Source organism: Saimiri boliviensis, chromosome 12 (genome assembly GCF_048565385.1).
Source record: "Saimiri boliviensis isolate mSaiBol1 chromosome 12, mSaiBol1.pri, whole genome shotgun sequence".
In the NCBI taxonomy this organism is placed as follows: Eukaryota; Metazoa; Chordata; class Mammalia; order Primates; family Cebidae; genus Saimiri; species Saimiri boliviensis.
Window position 1 is genome coordinate 76,887,079 of NC_133460.1, and position 13,879 is coordinate 76,900,957.

Genomic DNA, 13,879 nt, shown 5'->3' on the forward strand with positions numbered 1-13,879 from the left:
TCTTTGGCCTACAGAAAAATTTTTCTTTTGTGCAAATGTGTTTTTTGTTTGTTTGTTTTTTTGTTTTTTTGTTTTTTTTGCCACAGTTCTTTTGGCTAGCAAACATGTTTTTGATAAGAAAAATAAATTTGTAATACATTCACATTTATGATTTTTCTCTCTCTCCCTAACAGGATGGTGTGAACTGGTTAGCATTTCTTAATAAATACAAACTTCATGGAATTCTATGTGATGACATGGGTTTAGGAAAAACTTTACAGTCCATCTGCATTCTAGCAGGAGATCATTGTCATAGGTAATTTAAGATGTTATTTTGAAATAAGATTTCCAGATTTGGAGAAATGTAAACAAGCTGGTTAATTTATTGTGTTTTGCTATTGTAAAGGGCCCAGGAATATGCAAGATCAAAATTGGCAGAATGTATGCCACTTCCTTCCTTAGTGGTTTGTCCGCCTACGTTAACAGGCCATTGGGTGGATGAAGTAGGTAAATTTTGCTCTAAAGAATATCTCAATCCATTGCACTACACTGGACCTCCCACTGAAAGAGTAAGGTAAGAGGTGTACAACAATAACAAAATATTTCATCTTTTGTTATAAGATAAGGAACAATGAAATTTATTAAAGTGAATTCTAATTAGCTCTTTTGGTTGTATGACATAGAAACTTCACTTATGAAAAGTGAGTGTACTTTGGGAAGGTATAATCAGTAGGCTTATCAAAATGAGGAACTTCAACCATTGTACTATAAGTTGAGCTTTCCTGGAGCTGGGGAACTTACAGGAACCAAAGCCATTTCGTATGCCCCTTTTGGTGCTTAGCATCTGGTGCTTCTGCTTTATTCTCTTTTTCTACCTACTTTTCTCAGAGCTCTCCTTTGAGCCATATGCAGGGGAGCATGCCTGCAGTGTTAACTGTTCAGGAAGCTGGGGCAGAAGGATCACTTGAGCTAAGGAGTTCAGGACCAGCCTGGGCAACGTAGTGAGTCCCCCTCCCTTAAAAACAAATAAAAAAGAGTTCCCCTTTTCCTTGCTTCCTTTACTTTACTTCCCTCTCCTCAGAAGTACTTTTGGTCCACAATGGCTGCTTTAGCTGCAGCTGCAGTCATGGCTGCACTAAATTCTAGTGTTCTTTCACCTCTGCACCTTCCCTGTTAACTAATATATCTCTTATGTTCCTAATTATACATTTTTACAAGTGGAAGCTCATTGATTTTAGCTCATTTTCTAAAGATTGGATAGTCATAGTTGCTGATTAGTCCATAGATTTACCACCTCCTGTGCTAATAATAGCATACAATATTATTAAATAATGTTATTAAAATTTTTAGTTTTTATCTTGAGCACTTACTGGTCAGGCACTGTTCTAAGCATTTTTTCTTTTATGTAAAATTGTGTATTATGTATAGAAGGAGGATTAAAAAAATAAATAAATGTGTATTATGTATTCTCACAGTCACTTCATGAGGTACGAATACTGTTATTCCAATTTGCAAATAAGGAGTCTAAGGAATGGGGTATAGGTCCAAGGTCACTCAGCTAATTAAGTGGACAAAGTGAGGATTTGAATAGAGGCAGCTTTCAAAAGCTTGCAGAGTAAGGATTTGCTCAAAAGCTCACACTCTTGAGCAGTTACTGTAGTGTGCCTTTGATAGAATTCATTCATTTATAAGTGATAGAAACTCAACCCAAACTAGCTTAAGCAAACAGAAAATTCATTAATTCACTAACTTGAGAATTTCAGGGATAGATTGTTGCTTCAGGCCAATCTAGATTACTCTCACTCACTTTTCCTCCCTTTATATAATTTACTGTTACTATTGGGCTTCAGTCTACAGTTGGTAGATAAGATGAAAATGGGCAGTCTCAGGCCCAAATTCTCTTAGCTTGGCAACTATAGTAAACACATCTTCCCTCCCTCTCATGAACATACCAGTATTGGAGATGACTGGCTGCCCTTGTTTAGGTCATGCTTCCAAAACAACCTTTGTGGTTAGAGGATTAAAAATTGTCAATAGCTTACCCTGGTTCAAATGCTTCATTTCCTTGGTGATTACGGGGGCATGTGATGTTGGCAAATAAAGTTGAAATGACCACCATATTTTCAGTCTGGTGTTCATCTCTTTTCTAATCAGACTGAGTAGGGCAACACAGCCAAGTCATCAGAAGAATAACCTTTCAGAGTCAGGTATGTAAAGTAAGCAGAAGGGAATGCTGGGCTTAGTGGGCAAACTGAAAGCACTTTATATGATGGTAGCTGTAGTTTTACCTTTGAAATTGTATTAAGAACTTTTCATGGTCTCTGTTTTCTAATTTTATTCATTTTTAAATACAGGTTACAGCACCAAGTAAAAAGGCACAATCTAATAGTGGCTTCATATGATGTTGTGAGGAATGACATAGATTTCTTTAGGTAGGAATTAAAAATTTTCTTTTAGAAAAATTAATATGAAATTTGAAGACTCTTAATATTTTCCCACTTTAAAGATTCTTCATATAGTTCCTGACATATAGTAAAAGTTGTAAAATTTTCTATATATTCTCCCTTAGAAATATTAAATTTAACTACTGCATTCTTGATGAGGGCCACGTCATCAAAAATGGAAAAACAAAGTTGTCAAAAGCAGTAAAACAACTGACTGCTAATTACAGGATTATTCTTTCTGGAACACCGATCCAGGTAATTATGTACTATTCTTTAAAAAAAAAAAAAAATATATATATATATATATATATATATATATACATATATTTGCCAGGTGGAGGGTAGGCTTGGTATTTGGCAGTGAATTTTAGAAGATTTTCTTTTTTTTTTTTTTTGTTATAGGAGTGATAATTTTCCAGTATTTAATTATTGCTTGCTTAATGGTTCATTGGTATGTAGTACTATCTGAACAAACCATGTTTTAAAAGTCATTTTTAAAATTTAATTTTAGACTATGTAAATAGAAATCTTGTGTCCAAATTATGAAAGACATAAAAATTACACTCTACTCCACACTGGCCATTCTCCATCTTTAGTAGTACACTGCAATCTGATTTAGCATTGAAAAGCTAGAGCTGAGTCACAGGTGATTCATCATATAGTAGAAGTGTGAATACCTGATGTCAGGAGGAAACTGAAGGCAAATGATTGTAGAAGTTTATCTTGGGAAGGGAAGAAGATAGGTATGTAGATATCTTTAGATACTTTTGAGAAATTCTGTGGTCCTCCAAAAGAATTGGTTGTAAATGTTCACATCTAGCTTGGATAGCCAAATTTGGTGGGAAGACCTTCAATCATTCTCTACTTAGAAGTAAACACTACGTGACCTCTAAGGTTCCTTCCAACTTTAAAAATTGATGGTTCTTTATTTATGTACTTACCTACTTTTTCCTTTTTTGTTTTTTGAGACAGGGCCTCCCTCTCTTAGGCTGGAGTGCAGTGGTGTGATTTCAGCTCACGCAACTTCTACTTCCTAGGCTCAAGCAGTCCTCCCACTTCAGCCTCCCAAGTAGCTGGGGCTACAGGTCCATGCCACCACACGTGGCTAAATTTTTTTGTATTTTTTGTAGTGACAGAGTTTCGCCATGTTTCCCAGGCTATCTTGACCTCAAGTAATCTGCCTGCCTCCGCCTCCCAAAGTACTGAGGTTACAGGCATGAGCCACTAGGGCTGGCCACTTTTTCTTTTAAATATATTTTTGGTGATGGACTGATTATTATAAGGTTTAGTGTTTTGTCCATTAAGTGAACACTGCAGATTTTAGTAATCACACGAGATAATTACAAGGCTTTCTAAATTTATCAAAAGTTTAAAAATACAAGGCCGGGCATGGTGGTTCATGCTTGTAATCCCAGCACTTTGGGAGGCTGAGGCAGATGGATCACCAGAGGTCAGGGGTTTGAGACCAGCTTGGCCAACATGACAACACCCTGTCTCTACTAAAAATACAAAAATTAGCCAGGCATGGTGGCGCATATCTGTGATCCCGTCTACTTGGGAGGGTGAGGCCGGAGAATCATTTGAACCCATGAGCTGGAGGTTTCAGTGAGTCAAGATCGCGCCATTGCACTCCAGCCTGGGCAACAGAGTGAGACTCCATCTCAAAAAAAAAAAAGTTTAAAAATATAATTTTAAGGGAAAAAAGACTATTTAGGCTAATTACCAAGATTTATTATGCTTCAATTTAAAGCTATGGAAACATCATAGTAATTTAAAATAATGTTATTGCTTTTACTTGGTTCCAACATCAAAAGAAGTTTTTTGGTTTTTAGTTGTTTGCTTAAAGGCCCTTTTCCTCTTCCTTACAAAAGCCACAGTGGCGCAGAGTCAGGGTGCAGAGCCTGAGTAGGATCGGAAGGGTGTCCAAATGAGAGGACAGCCTAACATGGTGAGCCAGAGCCTGAGCAGGGTGAGGAGGGATTCTGAAAGAGGAAGGTGGGTAAAAGGATGCCTTAGGACCTGCACCTATCAGGAAAGCATCTGAGATTAAAAAGTGCTGGTTTCAAAAAAAAAAAAAAAAAAAAAAGTGCTAGTTTCTTTTTCTTTTTTTCCATGAAACTTCAATAGTAGAATTGGAAAGAATCTGTACCTTTGCATTGTGACCCATAAATACTGAGTGGGCTTGACTTATAACCAAATTCTAATAGGTTTCTGTTGTTGTTGATGATGATGATGATGATGATGATGATAAGGTGATATTTGCCACATTCCTTAAATCTTGCTGTTGAGTGTCAAAGATAAAATGATAAGAAACTTATCTTTGTGCTCTTCTGTTACTACTCTGTGAATGCCAACAGTAAATTACAAACACTATAGAGCAAGGCTTATTGTAGTGAAGGAGACTTGAGGATTTCCCTCAGGCAGGATAGAGTGTTTTCTCCAAGGATATGGACCGGAATTTTATACACTAGAATAAAGACTTACACCATATGCCTAAAAATACAGTGATAATCTCTCATCTATATCATTGTAATGGGCTTTCATTAATGTTACCTTTTTTTAGTTGTAAGGAAATAATCCCAGTACAAAAGATAATTGGTTTTTCTGTTTACAGAACAATGTTTTGGAGCTGTGGTCATTATTTGATTTCCTCATGCCAGGATTTTTGGGTACTGAACGCCAGTTTGCTGCTCGATATGGTAAACCTATATTAGCAAGTAGGGATGCTCGAAGCTCCAGTCGAGAGCAAGAAGCAGGTATGAAAAACATACAATTATAACCTTGTGTAAGTGAATATAATTTTTTCTTAACTTTTTTGAAGTCATTCTTTCTTAACTGTTAACAGGTGTTCTTGCTATGGATGCACTGCACCGACAAGTACTGCCATTTCTTTTGAGAAGAATGAAAGAAGATGTTCTGCAGGATCTTCCACCTAAAATTATTCAAGACTATTATTGTACTCTTAGTCCTCTGCAGGTTAGAAATCTCATGTTTATCATTTTTGGTGGTATGTTTATTAGCAGATTGTTTTGTATGAGCCACAAAACTATTGAGTAAAGGGGCTTAGCCTTTGGCTTTATCAGATGCAGATAGTCTAAATGATGTGGATATGAGTTTGAGTGTATGCATATTGAATATAGCATTAAAACAAAACTCAGTATCATAGTTGCTTTAAAAAAAAAAAATTTTAAGAGACAGGGTCTTACTCTGTTACCCAGGCTGGAGTGCAGTAGCACAGTCACGACTCACCGCAGCCTCGATTTCTGGGTTCAAGCGATTCTCCTGCCTCAGCCCCCCAAATAGCTAAGACTACAGGCATGTACCACACACTTGGCTAATTTTTTAATTTATGTAGAGACTGGGTCTCGCTGTGTTCCCCAGGCTGGTCTCAGAATCCCAGGATAAAGCAGTCCTCCCACCTGGGCCTTCCAAAGTGCTGGGATTATGGGCATGAGCCACAGCACCTAGCCTATAGTTGCTTTCTTATGTGTCTAGTTAATTGAAAAGATTGCAAGGTTAAATTGATAAGGAAATAAGCCAATGTTTACAAAGGCCAAAAATTTGCCTCTGTGTTATCATGCTGTCCTCACATTATAGGTATTATTAATCCCCATTTTTGCAAATAAAGTGACATTCAGGAAAGTTACATAGCTTGGCTATGGTCATATACAATTGTGCAGTGCTTAATGGCATGGGTAATTTCTCAGAAATGCATTAGACGATTTTGTCATTGTGCAAATATAGAGTGTACTTCCACAAACCTAGATGGTATAGCTGATTGTTCCTAGGCTACAAACCTGCACAGCATGTTACTGTACTGAGTACTGTAGGCAGTGGCAACACAATGGTATTTGTATATCTAAGCATAGAAAAGGTATGGTAAAAACACAGTATTATATCTTGTGGGATGACCATTTTTTATATGTAGTCCATTGCTGACTTCAATATCCTTGTGTAGTGTATGACTATATATCAGAGCTGAGTTTCAAACCTTGGTCCTCATTTATTCCCTTTGAAGTGTTATTTTTATTTTTTTATTATTTTTTTTTTAGTGGGCAAGCATCTCAGTCAGAAGTATGAAGTATTATTTTATTACTTATAAATATTCAAAATAAATTTTGCCTTCTGCCCAGTTCTGATTTTGTACATAAAGACCATTATTAAAGGAATTTATTGTGAGCTTTCGTTTTTTTGTGTGTGTTTTTTTTGAGAGAGAATCTCACTCTGTCACCCAGTCTGGAGTGCAGTGGTGCGATTTTGGCTCACCACAACCTCTGCCTCCCAGGTTCAAGCAGTTCTCCTGCCTCAGCCTCCTGAGTAGCTGGGATTACAGGCACCCACCACCATGTCCGACTAATTTTTTGTATTTTTAGTAGAGATGGGGTTTCACCATGTTGGCCAGGCTGGTCTTGAACTACCAGCGCCAGGTGGTCCACCCACCTTGGCCTCCCAAAGTGCTGGGATTACAGGCTTGAGCCACTGCACCTAGCCTGCCTTGTACTTTTCTAAGGAACTAAATGGAAACTTTTCTTGTCTTAGTAAGACATGGTCTCTGGGTCAGAATTTTCTCTTTGACAGCAGGGCGCGGTGGCTCAAGCTTGTAATCCCAGCACTTTGGGAGGCTGAGGCGGGTGGATCACGAGGTCGAGAGATCGAGACCATCCTGGTCAACATGGTGAAACCCCGTCTCTACTAAAAATACAAAAAATTAGCTGGGCATGGTGGCGCGTGCCTATAATCCCAGCTACTCAGGAGGCTGAGGCAGGAGAATTGCCTGAACCCAGGAGGCGGAGGTTGCGGTGAGCCGAGATCGCGCCATTGCACTCCAGCCTGGGTAACAGGAGCGAAACTCTGTCTCAAAAAAAAAAAAAAAAAAAAAAAGAATTTTCTCTTTGAAATTTTTTTTATCGTGTAGGACTGTACATGTCAATCTATCTTACTATTAGGATTTGATTCACTATGGTCAAATGAATAAAAGATATACATACACAGAAGTTTTCCTTTTCCCCCTCCAGTATAGATGGTTAACTTGTTAGCAGATACTCATCTATTCAACTTGGACAGGAAAAGAGGCTGAGAGTTCTGCGATTCTTCTATACTATCTGCCTCATCTCTGAGGCCCCCCACTTTCTTCATTTGAAAAAATTAATATTTCTTAAAAGGAATATTTAGAAGTAATGAAGACTTCTTAAAGTAGGTACGATAAAGAAAAGATGTCATGTGAAAAATATCTGTGGTGATATACTAGTGGTGGCACTATAACGTAGGCATAAAACACATTTAAGTAATCAATCTAGAGAAAGGGAGCTCCAAAGAAAAGTGGCATTTTGGCTTTGTTAAGCATTCACAGGTTTTTTACTATCTGACATATGTTCCCCTTTTAGGCTAGCAGTAACATTCTTGTAAAATTTGGTGTCCTGGTACATATATACAGATTCTTGATAATGTAACTTCATTTAAGGAAGATTTTTCTCATTTGCCTCTAAGGGTTCAGATTTTCTTCTATTGGTAATGTATTTATTTTCCTGCACAGTAGAAAAATAGAGTCTAGGACTACTGACTTGTATTTTTCATATTTTTTAGCAGCCGAACTTCATGTGTTTATACTTGTTTTCTAAAGGTAATTTTAAAGGAATTTACCAAGATGGAGTGGATAATCTGTAATTCCTATAGTGAATTGGAAATATCACAATTTATTTTCATTAATGAGGGCTGACTTAAATTACTGTTGTTTTGGCCTTTGCTAGTTACATGTTTTGAACAATTGAAAGAAAATAAATATACTCACAGCTTCTCTCATGGTGGTCATTTTACAGGTTCAGCTCTATGAAGATTTTGCTAAGTCTCGTGCCAAGTGTGATGTTGATGAAACAGTTTCTTCAGCTGCACTTTCTGAAGAAACTGAAAAACCAAAGCTTAAAGCTACAGGCCATGTATTCCAGGTATAGATTACATTCTTTTTTTTTTTTTTTTGAGATGCAGTTTCACTCTGTCACCCAGGCCAGAGTGCAGTGACGCGATCTTGGCTCACTGCAGCTGTTGCTTCCTGGTCTCAAACGATTCTCATGACTTAGCCTCATGAGTAACTGGGATTACAGGTGTGTGCCACCACGCCTGGCTAATTTTTGTATTTTTAGTAGAGATAGGGTTTCGCCATGTTGGCAAGGCTGGTCTCAAACTCCTGACCTCAAGTGATCAACCTGCCTTGGCCTCCCGAAGTGCTGGAATTACAGGCATGAGCCACTGCATCCAGCCCATTCTACTTTTTAAATGTTGAAGAATGATTTTTAATGAGGTATTTTTTATATGGAACAATAAAATATGGATCTAAGTATATATATTTCAATATTATGTATATATTCATTCTTGAAAATAAGTTAAATACCTATTTAGTATTATCTTAAGTACTTTAGTATTAAAATTAAATGTACAGAATGCAATATATGTTTGTATATTACATGAAAAGAAGGGGTTTTAGAATCTAGAGCTTTTTGCTTTTTCATTCAGAAAATATTAGAACACCTACATGCAGTAATTTTTCAAAGCTCTGGGGTTACTTAAAACAGTGGATAAAACAGACAGACTCCTTCTCTGGTAAAGATGAAAAATACCAAAGTATGTATTATGTAAGACAAAGCAGGTAATGTGGTTATTGAGTATCAGAGTCCAGGGTAGGTTGTGGTTTCTTAATCGAGGGGCTAGGGACTGCCTCACTGAGAAGGTAACATTTGAGGAAAGATCTGAAGGAGGACTGAGGCATGCAGGTATATAGGGGGAAGTGATTCCAGGCAGAGGATGCAAAAAGTACAGTCAAGACAGATCATGCCTCATATGCTTGAGAGAATAGCAAATGAAAAAGAGGTGGCAAGTGTCACTTTTTCTTTCCCTCTTGAATATTCCATCACAGAAAACCTCCTGCCAATAGATTAAGTACTGTAGCATTTTTAAAGATGGAAGAAGGAAAAGGTAGTTGTGAAGACCTAATTTTTTTTTTTTTAAGAGAAGGGGTCATGCTTGTTGCCCAGCATGGAGTGTGGTGTTGCGATCATAGCTTACTGCAGCCTCAGACTCCAGGGCTCATGCAATCCTCAGCCTCAGCTTCCTTAGTAGGTAGGACTATAGGTGGCACACCACCAAAACCTGGCTAATTTAAAAAAATTTTTTTAGTGATAACGTCTCACCATATTGCCCAGGCTGGTGTTGAACTTCTGGCCTCAAGTGATCCTGCCTACTCAGCTTCCTAAGTAGCTGGGTTTATAGGTGCGAACCACCACACCTGGCCTCTCCCACAATTTTTAATCCTAGTGTTCAGCACTGTCTTGAGCCTTGCCGATGGAGCTTACTAATAAAAAACTCTGTGTCAAGGATGAGACCCAAATCTTAAGCCAAGTAAGAGGCAGAAGAGAAAGTGTGGCTGAGTCAGAGAAGAGACCATATAAGGTTCTGTTTCACAAACATAACCAGTTGAGACAATCACCTAGCTCCCCTTCCCTCCTCTCTTCTACTGAATCAGAATAATGTGTAGAAGGGAGAGAATTTCCGGTTTATAAGGTCCTCAAGACTTTTTTTTTGAGACAGAGTCTTGCTCTGTTGCCCAGGCTGGCATGATCTTGGCTCACTGCAACCTCTGCCTCCTGGGTTCAAGTGATTCTCCTGCCTCATCCTCCTGAGTAGCTGGAATTACAGGTACCCACCACCATGCCCGGCTAATTTTTGTATTTTTAGTAGAGGCAGGGTTTCACCATGTTGTCCAAACTGGTCTCAAACTCCTGACCTCAGGTGGTCAGCCCACCTCAGCCTCCCAAAGTGCTGGGATTACAGGGGTGAGCCACCACGCCTGGCCAGAAATTTTTATACTCACTGAAGTTCGAGCAACTTTTCTGTCCAAAATGATGCCTGGTTCCAGAAGCATCTGTCTGCATTAGCAGGTACTTTGAGTGGGAAAGAGTTTTAAAGAAAACAACTAAGACACCCAGTTTGCCATGAGAAGCTCATTGGTGGGGGAGACATATATAAACAGTACAATTTATATGTGTTATAAATGTCTGCATAGAAATATATACAAACTGCACAAGAATCTCAAATGAGACATTTGAACTGGTTCTTGAAGAATGAGTAGAGATTTGCTAAGCAAGAAGAGGGAGAAAGGCATTCTAAACAGCATAGGAAATAGCACAGGAAAAGATACAGAGATAAAAATGTGTGGTATGGGAAATTTGACCAATACATATGTTTTTTACCTCTTAAAGGCATTACAGTACTTACGTAAACTGTGTAACCATCCAGCATTAGTCTTAACACCTCAACATCCAGAATTCAAGACCACTACTGAAAAACTGGCAGTTCAGAATTCTTCTCTACATGATATACAACATGCCCCTAAGCTCTCAGCTTTGAAACAAGTATGTATGTCTTTTAAGTGCTACGTATGTTACACACCAGGAATATAAATTCTTGGTAAATTTGCTTAAAGATTACTATGTTTACCATTTATTTTTAAATTTGGATCTGTTAAGTTTTTGATACAGCTTTTTAAAAAAATGTGCTTAAAATATATACAGCACAAAATATGCCATTTTAACCATTTTAAGAGTGTAAATCTGAGGCGTTAATTATATTTACAATGTTGCGTAACCATCACTACTATCTTATTTCTAAAATATTTCCACCACCAAAACAGAAACTCTGTATCAAGCAATAATTCTTCATTCTCCCTTCCCCTGGCCCCTGGCAATCTCTAATCTACTTTCTATATGAATTTGCCTATTCAAAGTATTTAAGTGAAATCATAAAATATTTGTCATTTGTGGCTTAGTCAGTTTTATGGATATGCCACATTTCATTTATCTGTATATGTCAGGGGACACTTGGGTTGCTTTCACCTTTTAGCTATTGTGAATAATGCTGCAGTGAACGTTGGCTTACAAGTATCCATCTGAGTTACTCTTTTCAGTTCTTTTGGCTAGAGACTAAGGAGTGGAATAGGTAGGTCATATACCATTTTGTGTTTAACATTCTCAAGAACTGCGAAATGAGAAGAACCGTTTTTCACAATGGCTACATCATTTTACATTCCCACCAACAACCCTGTACCAGGGTTCCACGTTCTTCATATCCTTGCCAACACGTTAATTTCTTTTTTTAATTACAGTCATTCTACTAGGTATGAAATAACTCCTTGTGAATTTGATTTGCTATTCCCTAATGACTAATGACGTTGAGCATCTTTTCTGTTCTTATTGGACATTTCTATATCTTCTTTAGAAAAATGTCTATTCAAATTCTTTACCCATTTTCATTGGATTGTTTCTCTTGAATATGAGTTTGAGAAGTTTTGTTTGTTGTGGTGGTTTTTTTTTTTTTTCCTTTTATTTGAGATGGGGCGTCTCACTATGTTGCCAGTGCTGGTCTTGAACTCCTGGCCTCAAACGATCCTCCCACCTGGGCCTGCCAAAGCCCTGGGATTATAGGCATGAGCTACCACATCCTGCTGAGAAGTTCTTTATAATTCTGGATATTAAAACCCTTATCAGACATATGATTTGCACATATTTACTTCCATTCTATAGGTTATCTTTTTACTTTCTGGATGTTTTCCATGGTTTCTAATGAGAAATTAGATGTTATACTGGAAATATAACGCCTGTTATTGGATTTTTTTTTTTTTTTTGAGATGGAGTCTTGCTCTGTCTCCCAGGCTGGAGTGCAATGGCATGATCTTGATTCACTGCAACCTCCGTCTCCTGGGTTCAAGTGATTCTCCTGCCTACGGATGTGTGCCACCGTGCCCAGCTCCTTTTTGTATTTTTAGTAGAGACGAGGTTTTACCATGTTGGCCAGGATGATCTCGATCTGTTGATCTCATGATCCACCCACCTCAGCCTCCCAAAGTGCTGGGATCACAGGCATGAGCCACACTGTGCCTGTTCTGAAGATCCCTTTTATGTGGCCATTTGCTTTTCGCTTGCTGCTTTCAGGATTCTCTTTGTCTTTCAACAGTTTATATGTGTCAATGTGGATTTATTTATTTTACTGGGAGCTGCATACTCTGTCATTTGATGTTACCCTCTTGGTGTTGCTCTTAAAAATGAATTTTTTAAAAAATTCTAATATTTCTAAAGATTAAGATAACCAATTTCAAGCACCAAAATGTTAGCACTAATGCCATTTAGTACTAACTACCCTTATGAATGACAATTTCATTGTAAAATCTAGACTTTAGTAATTGTTTTAGCTTGTAGTCAGTAGTTATTTTGGCCTAAAGCTTATTGAGAACAACTAATGAACGAAGATTTTAGATTTCACATAGGTTAATGTGGAAAATGTTATCTAATAGTGTATCTGGCATATATATCCAAATATGTATTCTTATGTCACTAAACATAAAATGGACTGTTTACTTTCACACCATAAAATTGACAAATGAGTGTTACATTTAAATATATGGAATGGCTTTCCTGTTTAACCAAACCTTGCTGTATAGGCCTTTATATAAAATGTTCATGGTTTTCCTAACATAGCTAATATATTAGGTAAAGCTGTAAGATACACTTAGTCAAGGAGTCCTCTAATTAGATCTGTTTCCAAATAACATAGGCTCTTACAGGTTTTTTTTTCCAGCAGTTGCTACTTAAATTGATCTCTTAGAGTGTGCTGCTTGTCACCCTGACAGATCTCGAATTAAGATGCTTAGGAAGTCTGCAACTTAAAGAGGTCCAAATTATTTTTGGCTGTCCTCATGGAAGAATTTTCTAGTAGCCTTCTTTTCCGTTTTCTTGTTTTTTTTTTCAGCCAGAGTGAAGGTTCTGTCTCAGGAAGGATACATTTATTTTTTTAATCTAAATATGTATATGCAGTGAAGTTAGAGAAGTCGTCTTACTTGATTTCTAAAAATCTGTCAGTAGAAACATGTTTAGTAGCAAGTAGTGCTGGGAGAAGTATCTAATATTGCCAAAGCTAGAATGAAAAATTCCAGGAAGCTGTAATGATTAACTAAAACTCCAGGTTAAATTTAATGGAGATAAGCAAAGTCAGTTTTAAAAGAAAATACTTAAGTATATTTTGATTTTGTGGGACTTAGCAAATATTTTACATGAGGAAAAGTTGAATTTGATTTGATGACAAATTCACTGTAAGAACTGTGTTAATTAGTTGCCAATAAAACCAATAGGATCTTGGGTGGGATTAATAACCATATAATGGCCAAAATGAGGGCATCATACTTTGATTGTATTTCATACCAGTCAGAACAAATTTTGACTATTACAGTTTTGACCACTATACTTTAAGTGGAAGAACAAAAAGGTAAAACATCTAGAAGTCATTTTATATGAGGAATGATTGAAAAAACTGAGTTAATTGAGCCTATGCTGAAGTTAGGGCAAGATAAAATTAAAATGCTCTCTAGGGAATCAGCTGGCCTCTCAGACACCATTATTAGATGGCCTTGGTAAATG

At 37.4% G+C, this 13,879-nt stretch overlaps 1 protein-coding gene across 2 annotated transcripts in view; it reads left to right on the top strand.

Annotated features, from left to right (window-relative positions):
- Positions 1–13,879, top strand: part of BTAF1 (B-TFIID TATA-box binding protein associated factor 1) — a 102,986-nt gene that overhangs the window by 79,861 nt on the left and 9,246 nt on the right. For both annotated transcript variants that reach the window (XM_003922395.2, XM_074382573.1), the window contains 8 exons: positions 174–295; positions 386–553; positions 2,334–2,411; positions 2,549–2,678; positions 5,038–5,179; positions 5,269–5,399; positions 8,240–8,365; positions 10,673–10,825. In XM_003922395.2, the coding sequence (XP_003922444.1) occupies positions 174–295; positions 386–553; positions 2,334–2,411; positions 2,549–2,678; positions 5,038–5,179; positions 5,269–5,399; positions 8,240–8,365; positions 10,673–10,825 (1,050 nt within the window). The remainder of the gene's footprint in view (positions 1–173; positions 296–385; positions 554–2,333; positions 2,412–2,548; positions 2,679–5,037; positions 5,180–5,268; positions 5,400–8,239; positions 8,366–10,672; positions 10,826–13,879) is intronic.